Genomic DNA, 13,006 nt, shown 5'->3' with positions numbered 1-13,006 from the left:
TGGGTTTGTGGTTAGTTTTTTGTTTTGCTTAAAAAAAAAACAAAAACAAAAAACAAAACAAAAAACCCCCCAAAATAAAACACAAACTGTTCTTAATTTAGGAAAGTAGCGAACTTAAATCTATCTTAAGAAAATGTTTGAAGATGTCTAGATAGCGTTTTAAATGGTTATTTGGTCTTATTATTTCTGTTCCCCACAAAATACTTGCTTGGTCTTTCTCCTGATAAAGTAGTAATGATACCGATGATGATAAAAAAAAAAAAAAATCAATGTTTCTTTTTGTTCCGTTGATTTTAATTTAAATTAAAATGAAAAGATCTGATCAATTAAAACTTTTTTCTAATCAGTGTTTAGTGATTCTGGCAGGCAGTCTGAATGTTATAGAAGAGTGCACTTCACTTGATTTTAATAACACTGCTTATCAAGTAAGACACTTTTTCAATGTTATAATTCTGTTTTACATTATTGGTTCTCTACTACATGCACTTATTAGTTAACTTTCATTTGGTATTTAATCGAATTATAAGATATGATCCTGTGTAGTTTGTATGGGTTTGGTTCTTATTCCAATCCAAACCAAGTCAAATTAAAAATGCACGCATGGTAGATGGAAAAGCAGAAAAGTACAATAAGTAAAGTTTGGAAATACATAATTTTAGTTTATAATGAGGTAGCATGCCTTGATAAATTTTGTGGTATTAAGAAGCTTCGTACAACATTGTGGTTTACATGCTTATAATGAGTAAAAAAGAAAAGTTCATAAATTGCACTTTTCTGGGAGTTAGCTACACACAAAGAATGTGGGCTTCAGTTTAAGTTTGCTGGTAGTAATCCTACCTTATCTCCTTTACATGGATAGACAAGCTCTGAGGGCATTACCTCTAACAGTGATGTCGATATTGTAGGATTACTGGGTTTCAGAGTTGCATTCATATCAGCAGACAGTTTTTATCTTTTATGCATTAATAAGCTGGCAAACTGTTATGCCTCTGCTGCAGAAGGCTGCCAAATAGTTACCTTCAAAGACCGGCAATAAGCATAATTTGTGAAATTATGTCCTCTACTCTCAGCCCCTAATCCTACTCTTTCAAAACAGCTTTCCTCAGCCTGGCTCAAATAAGTAGCAGTGAGTGAAGTCCAGTTAACTCATCTGGTCTCCAAACAGCACAATTAAAATAGTTTAAGCAGTTGACACAATTTAGAGAATGTCTATATATGATATAACGAAGTGTTACGAAAGAAAACATTCAAATTAATGCATGTCAAATGTAGTATAAGGCTATTGAAATAAAAAATACACCACACCTGGTATCCAAGCTGTTTCATTCAGAATGAGCTCAACTGTTAATATCTGGCAAAGCCTTTTGCTATGTAGACATTATTAAGTTCATAGTAATATGAACCAGCACTTTTTAAGAGGCTACTGTTTGTTTATGCACACCACGAAGGGACCATCCCTGTTTGTACAGATGGACACATCCTAACTAGCGGGGGGGGTGAGGGGGAGCGATGAAAGGGGAATGTATTGGGGTTCTCTTTTGTATAAGCCATTCTCTTGTTATACTTACTAGTGCCTTACTACTGTGTGTCTTTTTCTAAGTGTTCTTCTCAAATCTTCTACATCTTTCAGATATCTGTTCCGTAATAGGTCTTTTCTGAAAATCCCTGTGGTTCCTAGGCCTAGATTCTCATCACTAAGGAGTTTGAGGTTGGCCTGTTATAAGGTTGTCCTTCTCGAGCAGTATTGCGCACTTAGTGCTATTTTCTATGTTTGGATAATTGCTCTGAGGAGAATTTGCATGGTAATTGTAATGCTACCATGCAAACTGATGTCTTAATGGCTTGAGTTTGCAACTGCTTAATTTTCATTACTAATTTATGTTTCCCTGCATACAAATATGAAATCTGATATTTGTGCATTGTTGTCCTTTGGTTTACCACCTTATTATTTATGATGTTTATTTTCACTGGCAATACAGACTCTGAGCATTTATATTTGTAACATACCTTTCTGGAATATGGTTTGTAAATGACATATTATATACAGTCGTTCAGTTACTTTTATATAATATGCCTCTGGAAGCTTCTTCCTACCAACTTCACCACCATACTATTGATAATTCATATTTACCATAATGTTTTAGAGCAGTCATGTACCTGGTATACATTTACTTCTGCCACTGTACATTGCATGGTGTTAAAGGAATGCGTTTAAGACAGTTGACAGTAGTTTTTTTTTCAAGTAACTGCTTAAATTTATTTTATTATTACAGTTCAGACAAACATAAAGTATTGCATGTAACTTTGACATTGTGATGGTTCAAGTGCGATTTTGTCCAAATCAGTTTTAACTATCTCCTCTAAAAGGCCCTACATGGAAGAACCACGTCATGTTAAAGTGCAGAAGGGTTCTGAGCCACTAGGGATTTCCATTGTGAGCGGAGAAAATGGTGGAATATTTGTCTCCAAAGTAACAGGTGGGAGCATTGCCCATCAAGCTGGCCTTGAGTATGGTGATCAGTTACTAGAGGTAATTGCTTACTATTCCTGTGGATTAATGAATCAATTCATATGACTCCAGGCATAACTGCCTTCCTCAGAAGAGTATCTTGTGAAAGCCTGTGTGCTGTGAGATGTAGCAAAGGGTTCTCTGTATTGTAATATTCCAGTAATTGTGATTGTTGTGACTTTTTGACAGGCTTTATCATAAAATAATGTCTTTTGATGATAGATGTGCATTGCATCTTACATAGATATTACAAAATTGTAAATCTATACTTATATATTAATATGATTAAATTTTAAGCCAGCTGCTTGCCATACTTAAAACAATATAGTCCCAACACCATACTTTCCCTGATGCGTAAATATTGAAGCATCAGGCTTATATCAAGTTTCATATTGCTGTTGCTATGCCATATCCTCACCTGAGATACCTGGTTTCAAAAATACTCAGTCAGGCTTTAGATTAGATACAGTCATGGTATTGGCTACCGTATTAGATAAACATTTGGAGGAGCATTTTGTAAAGTACAGAGCTGTTCTGTAAATGTTAGATCTGTTTATACTTGTGTATGTTAAAGCATCTTCTGTTGTACAGTGTGTGGATGATACTGTAATGGGTCTGAATGGATCACGGATCTGAATTTGTCTTAAAACTCTGTATTTCTTCAGATCGGTGATCTGTACCAACTTGTATTTAATCACTGATACCAAATCATAACACAGCTCAGCATATATCTGTCTTTAAGTAGTAAAAAGATTTTTGAACTCATGGTCAGGTTACCAAATATTTTAAAGTTACAGTGATACCTTCCAAGGAGTAAACCCTAAGAATCAATGGACAGCAGTATTTCCATCTTCCTATTTACCACAGTGGAAATAAGTCAGCATTTAGACATTAAACTAATGATTAGACTGAAAGAATGATTTTGCTGGTTTCCATCTGAAAACTTGACATCCTGGTTTGTGCATTTTTTCCGTAGTTCAATGGAATAAATTTGAGAAATGCTACCGAGCAACAGGCTCGACTGATCATTGGACAGCAGTGTGACACCATTACTATTCTGGCTCAGTATAACCCACATATGTATCAGCTTGGCAATCATTCACGATCAAGGTAAGGCTGGCTAGACTTTGAAATAACTACTCTCTGGTCCATGCAGTTATTTAGCTAGTAGATAACTTCTGTACACGTAATATGTTTGCAAACAGCAGCAAATTTGTGCTAAGAGGTGTGTTTGCTTAGAAAAATAATATGTGAATACATGCTTGTTAAAAAGAAAAGAAAAATGCTTGATGCGCTTGCTATATTTTTTTTCTTATTTGAGCATAACCTTTGGATGCATTAAACTAAAACCAAAGATGACTTATTCCTCAGATCATGAGATTCTCGTACTTCAAATTTGTTTTAAATTTTTTTATTGTTGAAGCTTCCAAAAACTAGTTAGAGAAGGCATATGACCTAGTGAAATTATCCATCCTATTTTCATGCATGATCACACTTCAAAACTGAGCTTTATATTTCTCTTTGACTTATGGTGAACATATGGTATTTGTCATGGTGGTTTGGGTTTTGTTTTTGTTTTTTTCTTACTTTATACTTGATTTACATCCCAATTAAAAACTTTGTCTGTGTAGAGAAATATTTGGCATTGGTGAAACGGTAATTTACCAGTAATTTTTTTTTTTATCTTAGTTCTCGCCTAGAACCTGTGAGTAATCATTCTACTCCTCAAGGCAGTGGAGCTGCAACACCTGACAATCATTCCGTAATTGATACTGTGAGCGAACAGGATGAAGGAACAATGACACCCCCATCCAAACAAACCACACCAACTACAAGTCCCCGGAATTCCTTAAGGTAAAGAGTAGAATTTTTGCCTTCAGGAGAAAAAATGATCAGGGTGGATGTGAAGGTTATTAAAAACCAGAGTGTGCTTCTATGAATGCTGTGTCTGGTTGAAGTCAGCAGACAAGTTAAGTGGACCCCAGGGTAAAAGTACATGTTTTCGGGCTGGTTTTGAAAGATGGGGTCTACAAGGAGTGAAGGAAGTTTACTACAAGTTTGTTTTAGTTAAGGAAGTTTGCAAGGAACGTGGTGTTTGTCTTAAAAGACTGTATCTGCAGGTGACCCATTTTGAATAATAATTATGTAGATATGTATTCTTCAGATGGCTAGTTGATTGTATGTAATGCAAGTTTTTAAGTTGAAGTACATGTCCTTATTTCTCCTTTTCAAAAGGGGCCCTGTGGACACGAGCAAAAGGACCCCTGAACCTAGAACTGTTTTTGTTAAAAAATCCCAAGTGGACCTTGGGATCCAGATATGTGGTGGAAACCTCTATGGAATATTTGTCTCAGATGTAGATGATGATAGTCCAGCAAAAGGACCTGATGGACTAGTCTTGGGTGACATGATACTTGAGGTAAGCTGTTACGAAAAGTCTGCAGCATACTGACAAAATGTCTAGAATGGTAAGAGGGAATTGTACCAAGAATCATGCTGTCTTGGAATGGGAGGTGCTCTGTGAATCTTGAGTTCCTGCCACAAAATCTGGGTAAGAATGTTGAGAATGCATAACCTGCATTCTGGCTGCTGCACGTGAAGAGCTGGATGGTGTGGACCTGGAGAACTACCACTGTGGAGAGCACAAGTTGTCCACAAGTTTGAAGGACTAATGTATGTCCACTTGGAATTACAAACACCTGCTCTCTTCATCTAAATAGGAAGCCTTGAATCCAGTTGTTGCACGTAGGAGAAAGGCAAGGATATGACAGATAATGCAAAACAGAGAACAATATTGATCTTATCCTTATGAAATGCTAATGAGAGTTTAGGGGAAGCCATGTAATATGTCTTTGACTCAGCTTTCTACATATGTAACGAGGGTGTTTATCTGCTTGGCAAGACTGTTAAGGTGATAAACACATACATGTTTATGAGCATTTCAGATACAACTGAGCATTGAGACTGAGCACTGAGACTCTCCCATTGTGTCTCCAGTATCCAGATGGAGATTTTGCTTTGCAGTTGTGTGTTTGACTTTCCTCAAACCACTTGCTTTCCTTGAAAATACTCTTTTTTCCAGTGTGAATTTTATGTTTCTCAGCTTACGCTTCAAAAACTATTTTAAAAAGTGTAGACTCTCTGTGCACATCTGTTGTGTTCATTGGGTATTTTGTTTTCCACTCCCATGTTTCAATCTCCTGTTAGACATCTTAAAGTGCAAACTGTATATTAGAGTTAAATGGCAAGATTTACTTGTATACTGGGCCTGCCAGTGGGGAAACCAAACTTATTTTGAATATTTTTCAAGCTCACCTAATTCTATTGCCTGTTAAGATACAATTTCACACCTAGGGGTTTGTGGTTTGTGTTTTGCAGTATGGGTCCATTGATATGCGAAATAAAACAGCCGAGGAAGCTTATCTTGAAATGTTGAAGCCTGGAGAAAACATCAAAATAAAGACTCAATACAGAATAGAAGAGTTTAATAAGATAAAAGAGCTTCCTGGAGATGGATTCTATATCAGGTATTTGAGCATGACTGGTAATGACAGCCTAAGGCTTTTAGGGTAATATGCTGACCATTGTGAGAGAGCTAATACATCAGTTTTACCACATTTTTTAAATTCAGAGTTTAATAGTATATTCCAGTTAGTCTCTGACAGCAAGTACACAATCTGTAGCATAGTAAGTCTGCATGTTTTGCTGTAAACTTGTGTGCTCTTGAAATGTAGAGTGTGCCACTAATCTGTTAACTTTTTTCAAAATAAGTATGCATGCTCATCCTTCGAGTTGATGGAGATCAGTTTCAGAGCCTATTTATGTCTGTCTTTACAGAGCACTTTATGACCGTCTGGCAGAGGTGGAACAGGATTTAAGCTTTAAGAAGGATGACATTTTGTATGTTGATGATACTCTACCGCAGGGGAACTTTGGTTGCTGGATGGCTTGGCAACTAGATGAGAATGCTCAGAAACTGGAAAGAGGACAGATTCCAAGTAAATATATGTGAGTAACCTCAGCTACAGTGTTTTCCTTACTGTCTTTAAAAGTCTGACTAGTGAGATGTGGTATAAAAGACATGTTTTCTTCTCTTGTTTCTGGGAGATGCTACTACTTAGACATGTCACTTGAGGGATGGCAAGTTTTAATAACATTGAGTTAAATACATTGCTATATCAAGTTGTTTTTAGTGCTACAAAAAAGTAAACTAGAAATGGAAATGATATGTAGACCAGTGTTGTGATCAATAATTCAGTAACAAAAGTGAGAGTGACCACGGCAAAACTATCCTTCAATCCAAGGATATCACAGTCATTCTTGGGAAGCATCAGTGTTTTTAGTTATCTGTGGACAGCAGCATTATTATAAGACTGTATCTACCACAATCTATTAATGTTGGTAGAGTGATTAAGAGGAGTATGCAGCAACTAAAATTTTAACATGGTTACTGAAATCACATTAGTTACCACTCAGCGATTAAAATACTTTTTTTTAAGATTGCTGTTTTTCTGGTTACCTTTTCTTTTAATAGTCTTCTCTCCATGTTGTAACTCAAGAGTCATCCTGACAGTGAGACAAGGGTAATGTGTGATGTGTGGAAGTACAATATATACACATGGACCCATACACATCATTGATAGGCTTGCTACTGGAAGATGGCTAGTAAAACCAACTACATTTTACATGTGTTATGTGGCCAAAATATTTGTATTCATATAAAATAAAACTGTTACTTTGGATTGCTAATAAGTTATTTGTAAGGATGAGTATAACATGCAGCTTCATAGAAAGGGTGCAATCTTCACTTCTGTGTGAGGCTGATTTTACAGGCAAGTAGATGCATACTGCTGCTTCTGGCTTGGAGAAATTTGTCCTGCCTGTCATCGTGGGTGTGCTATTTATATTGTAAGAATCCTGAGGAAATCATGTATGGGGTTTTCAGATGCTTACTACTTCTTTCTTTCTGATTTAATTTTCTGTGATGAAGATACTCTGGCTGAGGCTTGAGACAGGTATTTCCATTGTGTTTCAGAAGCAGCAGTGATATTCTCTGTAGAAAAAAAAATAAAAGATAAGTTTAAATACCAACCATTTAGTCTGTTTCATTATAGGATGGATCAGGAATTCTACAGGAGACACAGCATGTCTGAGGCTAAAGATGAAAACAGCTCATCTAAGACATTGTCAGCAGCAGCACGGAGGTCATTCTTCAGAAGAAAGCATAAACACAAGCGAAGTGGTTCCAAAGATGGAAAGGATTTACTGGCTCTTGATACAATCAGTACAGACTCAATTCCTTTCTTAGATGGCAAGTACCTTTGTTATACTGGGAAGGGGGTTGCCTTTCATTCTCTTTTATTGTTAAATAGCTGCAGCATGACACAACGATGAGTGTTGCTTTCTGGTTGGTCTCACTACAAATGGTGATCATATGTCCTATCACATACAGTACCTTTAATAACAACATTTTTTATATTAAATATCAAGCCAGAGTGTTTCAAATTAAATTTTTTTTGGCGGTTTATTCCTGGATCTGTTAACACTAATATTTCACTTGCAGAAAGAGATTGCTTTTTGATTCATGGTTTTGGTCTTCCTTTCAACTATGTAATTTCTGTCCAGGTCACTTAGTCTAGACAGAAATCCTGGGCACCACTCAAATATCTTCACTTCAGTTTCTTCGCTCCTCTGCAAAAGTCATGTTGGTTATAGTACTTACTTGCTAGGAAGAAATCAACAAATGAAGCCAGGGAAACCAAATACTGTGTCTTGTTTACATTTTATGGAAAAAAAAAGAATGATCAGCTTTAAAGTTGGGTTGAGGGTGGGGAGGAGAAGCAGCAGGTTCTATTTTCAACTGTCAAGTGGAGAAAATTACAATAATGACTACTGAGCATTTCTTGTACTTGTCAAGGCCCTTATCTCTTGCAAGGGCGTTGTTTTCATAATTACTTAGGGTGCTTCTGTTTATCTGAGGAATACCAGGAAAGTGATTTACACTTTTATAAGTAAATCTTCTGTGTGTAGATTCTGCAAGTCTGGCATATCAGCGTGTACAGAAAGTGGACTGTACCTCTCCTAGGCCTGTCCTTATTCTAGGACCTTTACTTGATGCTGTGAAAGACATGTTGGTCAAGGAATCCCCTGGAAAATTTTGCAGATGTCCTCTTGGTAAGTATGCAAATATAACCAATTTATTCTTGCTTAGAAATCATGATAGTGACATCTATATATGTGAACTAAATGGTAATGCAAACACGGAAAAACCTCCAAGAATCTGTGTTTGCAGACATTGTTTCATTACCCTTGTTCTGTGCCTAAGGAGTAATAATGGAAGTGGGTCTCTTCTGGTTCTATGAAACAGAGGTTATGAAAGCTTCCCAACAAGCCATTGAACGGGGTGTGAAGGATTGTCTGTTTATCGATTATAAACGGAGGAGTGGACATTTTGATGTGACAACTGTAGCTTCAATAAAAGAGATAACAGAAAAGGTGAGTCACTTATAATGCTGTAGTTCCTTGTACAATTTGCAATATATGGTCATGCTAAGTTGGGGGGAATGGAAATTATGTTAGTATTGTCCTCCTTTAAGGAATTCAGAGAATTGTTCCCCAGGACACTGAGTAAAATAAAAGTTACCTCACTTTGGCATGTAACTGTTTCAAGATTATTTTATGCAAGCTCACCTTTGTAGAAACTAGGAATGTTAATATTCTTTTACGGTATTCTTAAATAAAGTTAGAAATTATTTTCTGAGATTCCATAGATTCCACCCTTCACCCTCACAAATGAGGATCTAGCTTTTATAACTATTCACTTTAATGCAGTCATATAGAACATAAACATCATCATAATACTGGAGACAGATGTTAATTAAAAGCTGTACATTGCTTATAGTTTTCCATCAAACCACACAGAAAGTCTTATTACTTTAACGCTTGTGTTTGCTTATGATTTCTGAAAGAGAAAATTAGTATTTAAACTTGGAAAAAATATTGCATATATTTCAGTCTGAGTTTTCATTTCATTAGTTCTTCAAATACTTTTATTTCTGTTAGTGCATACTTTTGGTACTATGAATGGAATTTCTTGCAGTTTTTCATTTTCTGTCATTTGTTACAAATCCTTTGGGTACAAATTGCTCAGTAGTCCCAAAATGTTAAATGTTTAGTAAAATTCTGTTGGGTTGCTATGATTTAAGTAAGGGAAGAAATGGGGGATTTGCATGTGTGCTTGTGCTCTTTAACTGAATGAGTGTTTTGCATTTACATTTGATCTTAGGATTGTCATTGTCTGCTTGACATCGCTCCTCATGCCATCGAACGGCTCCACAGTGTTCATATCTACCCTATTGTAATTTTTATTCGCTACAAAAATGCTAAACAAATCAAGTAAGTCTGTGAGGGGTATAGTTCAGGGATGTTTAATTTAGCTTAAAATAAGCTTGTTACCTTTATTGTTTTGTTCATCCTAGTCATCTTAAATCTTTAAAATATGGAAATTAATCCTCCTAAAAACTGCTGTGAGGTAAATGGTCTTAACTTCATTTTGATTGCATGTCAATTAAGTGAATCTTTCAAAGAAATCAAACAATGTAGACTAAACTGTATGTACTTCAGAAGGCACTCAGATCTTTCCTGCTCACCTTCGTATTAAACCATAAGACAGATATGGGTGAGATCCATTGAGGATTAAGTGGTGACTGTGACAAAGAGCTGTTCTTACATCTTCTCAGCGGGTCCAAGTGTGTGGATGCAGTGCCAATTGAGCTGTAACCTCAGCTTTCCCACCTTCATTCTTGAGTGAAAACAGCAAGGAAAGTCCCCTTTGGCCATGGAATGTATATACTGTGGTCTTCCCAGACTGTGCTGTTTCAGTAATTGGGAGTTTTCTGCTCACATATAGCCAGGAACAGAACATGGGAGTTACAAACCCCTGTCCCTCCTCTAATGTTTGAGTAAGTCTTCACGCATTTTAATACATAGATTTGGCAAGAAGTGACATAATCTCCCAGTGTAAGTTTTAAGGAACAGGTTTTTTGAGAGATCTTACGCTATCTTAATTTTGAAAGTTGAAGACTTATTATATTCTTGATCTGTGGGTAAGTTTGATGACTATCTATTTAATAAATAAGATAAGCATCACCACTTTCAAGTATAAGCAAGACATGAAGTAATGTGGTGTATTTCATTACCAGTGTAGGATCATGCACTTGAATGGTAAATGTAACTGTCATGTCTTGAGCCCCTTTGGAAATGGAATAGTGACCATTACTGCTATTTCCTTTTTTTGTAAAGTGCTAGAGAGAGATTGAACTAGACGAGCAAGGATTTCTAGCAGTCACTGAAATAAGATGCAGTGGCACATTGTCTCTGACCTTTATGAGCACCAAAGGTTTTTCCAAACAGCCTTTTTGATCTAGCACAGGTTCTGTTGGCATTCTCTGAATTGCAACACAGCAGTGATAGGCTAGTTTAGTACTGATTTTTTTTTTTTTGTATTATTGTTTATAAAACAAAATTGTGCTTCTTTCCTCAATGCTATAAGAAACTATGATTATATTGTTTCAGTACCTCTAGCTACCAAAACGAACATGAACTCTATTCCAGCCCGAACCAGGACAGTGGCCTTATTAGTTGATTATAAATTCTGCTTCCTTTTAAGTAGAATCCCCTAATGGGGATCCCAATTCAGATTTGGAAGAGTGTGTTACAAGCCTTGACTGGAATTAAAAAATGGGGTTTTTTACTATTTGTATTTGTCTATATTTTTTTTTTCATTTTATTTCCAACAGTTTGTATAATAAAAAAACCAATCATCTCAAAAATGTGTCATATATAAGATGACACAGAAACAATACATTTGCTCAATGCTTGATACCTCAAGCCCCTGAAAGAGCGGTACTTGAGCCCAGCTTTGCGTAGGGATTGCTGGAATGTATATGAGATGATGATCTGATTCACATGATCTGGAAAAAATTATATCCTTTCTCCCTCAACCCCCTCCCAATCTCTGACACTTTAAAGAAATACTGTCTTGGCTTGATAGCAAGTGAATTTGTTAGCAGTGAAATCATCCTTATGACTAGGCTGATACTGCTTAAACACAGTAGATGGCACTCTATGCACAGGTTTATGTTTAGAAATTAATTAGCATTTCACATTCACCCAACTGGAGGTAATCATTTCAAGTCCATTAAAAAAAAAAAAAAAGTACTCTTATACAAGGTCTTTCTTTTCTTCTTTCTATTTTTGCAGAGAGCAAAAAGACCCAATCTTCCTGAGGGATAAAGTTACACAAAAACATTCCAAAGAACAGTTTGAGACAGCTCAAAAAATAGAACAAGAGTATAGCAAGTACTTTACAGGTTAGTATTTAATCAACATTTCACTAGGAACACAGTGACAATTAAATCCATTTACACTGTAATTCAAAAGATCCTATGTGCCTTCAGAGAGCATTTTTTTTTTTCCTTTCTGCCTTCCCTTTTGTCAAACTCATGCTCTGGTGTTTTGTTTTACAGGAAGAGAAAATACCAAGATATAAGTACTATCCCTTGCTTTTACATGTTGGTGTTTTAGAACGTTATGAATCTTATGACCTAAAGAGATTCTGAAAATGTCTTATTACAAGCCAGTAGCATTGGAAGTATGGTCAAGATAATTTGACACAGTGTTGTCAGTTTTATAGCATGTAAGGAATTGAAGTTGTTTTGTAATTGTGAAAACCAAACAAAACAAAACCAAACCAAACAAAACCCAAACAAAACAACAAAAAATGCCAGTAGTGTGAATTAATGAATGATTTGTGACACATACTTTAAAACTTTCAAGAAAGAAAAAAACTTGTCAAAGGTTTCTTGAGCATGCGTTATAATTTGGAATAATTAAGTTTAACTTCAGAGGCCTTTTTAAAATCATAAAGCATATTATATGAATCTTGGGTTGCAGTTAATACTGTATTTTTATCGGAGAAAGAAAACTCTGAAGACTGTCTCTGCTTATTTCAGAGTATATTTTTATGTGATTCCATGTACATTCAGAAGAGTGGAGATAAAATTCTAGCCATCTTGATGTGAACAGAACTAAAAAAGAAAAAAACAAACTAAACTGAGAAAAACAACCAGCCGAAACTCAACTTTTCATCCCCCAAACAATGGGATTCCTACAGAAATAGAGGCATACCTGCCAAGTACAGGAAAGGGAAGAAGAATGTATTTAGTAAAAAGCTATATCAGCACATCCTGAGAGAAGCTACATGTTCTCAATAAAATCAGTTATCTGGCATGTCATAGCCATACAAATATTTATTTAAGTGGTACATACTAAACCTTCACAGAACTTTACATGCTCATGGCCAGATTGTATCGCCACATGTTATCTTCTGCTTCTTGTTAAGTCATTTGTTGCATTTCAATTTCACCCTGATAGTGAAAGTAGCACTCAGTCCAAGAGAGTCCTATGTGTATCTTCCCACATCCCCTGTGCAAAGGG

The 13,006-nt window shown here is 36.0% G+C and overlaps 1 protein-coding gene across 4 annotated transcripts in view; it reads left to right on the top strand.

Annotated features, from left to right (window-relative positions):
• Positions 1-13,006, top strand: part of DLG5 (discs large MAGUK scaffold protein 5) — a 113,006-nt gene that overhangs the window by 96,889 nt on the left and 3,111 nt on the right. For 2 of the 4 annotated variants that reach the window (XM_042789447.1, XM_042789445.1), the window contains exons 22-33: positions 1,631-1,708; positions 2,368-2,530; positions 3,486-3,619; positions 4,199-4,363; positions 4,745-4,928; positions 5,888-6,036; positions 6,347-6,517; positions 7,624-7,820; positions 8,540-8,683; positions 8,877-9,004; positions 9,795-9,904; positions 11,771-11,880. In XM_042789447.1, the coding sequence (XP_042645381.1) occupies positions 1,631-1,708; positions 2,368-2,530; positions 3,486-3,619; positions 4,199-4,363; positions 4,745-4,928; positions 5,888-6,036; positions 6,347-6,517; positions 7,624-7,820; positions 8,540-8,683; positions 8,877-9,004; positions 9,795-9,904; positions 11,771-11,880 (1,733 nt within the window). The remainder of the gene's footprint in view (positions 1-1,630; positions 1,709-2,367; positions 2,531-3,485; positions 3,620-4,198; positions 4,364-4,744; positions 4,929-5,887; positions 6,037-6,346; positions 6,518-7,623; positions 7,821-8,539; positions 8,684-8,876; positions 9,005-9,794; positions 9,905-11,770; positions 11,881-13,006) is intronic. The other 2 variants (XM_042789455.1, XM_042789453.1) reach the window with 1 other exon arrangement.

The sequence above is a fragment of the Tyto alba genome, unplaced genomic scaffold (genome assembly GCF_018691265.1).
Source record: "Tyto alba isolate M040663 unplaced genomic scaffold, T.alba_DEE_v4.0 Super-Scaffold_1, whole genome shotgun sequence".
Lineage (NCBI taxonomy): Eukaryota > Metazoa > Chordata > Aves > Strigiformes > Tytonidae > Tyto > Tyto alba.
Note: the sequence above shows the minus strand (reverse complement) of the source record. Positions and strands in the feature narration are given on the sequence as shown.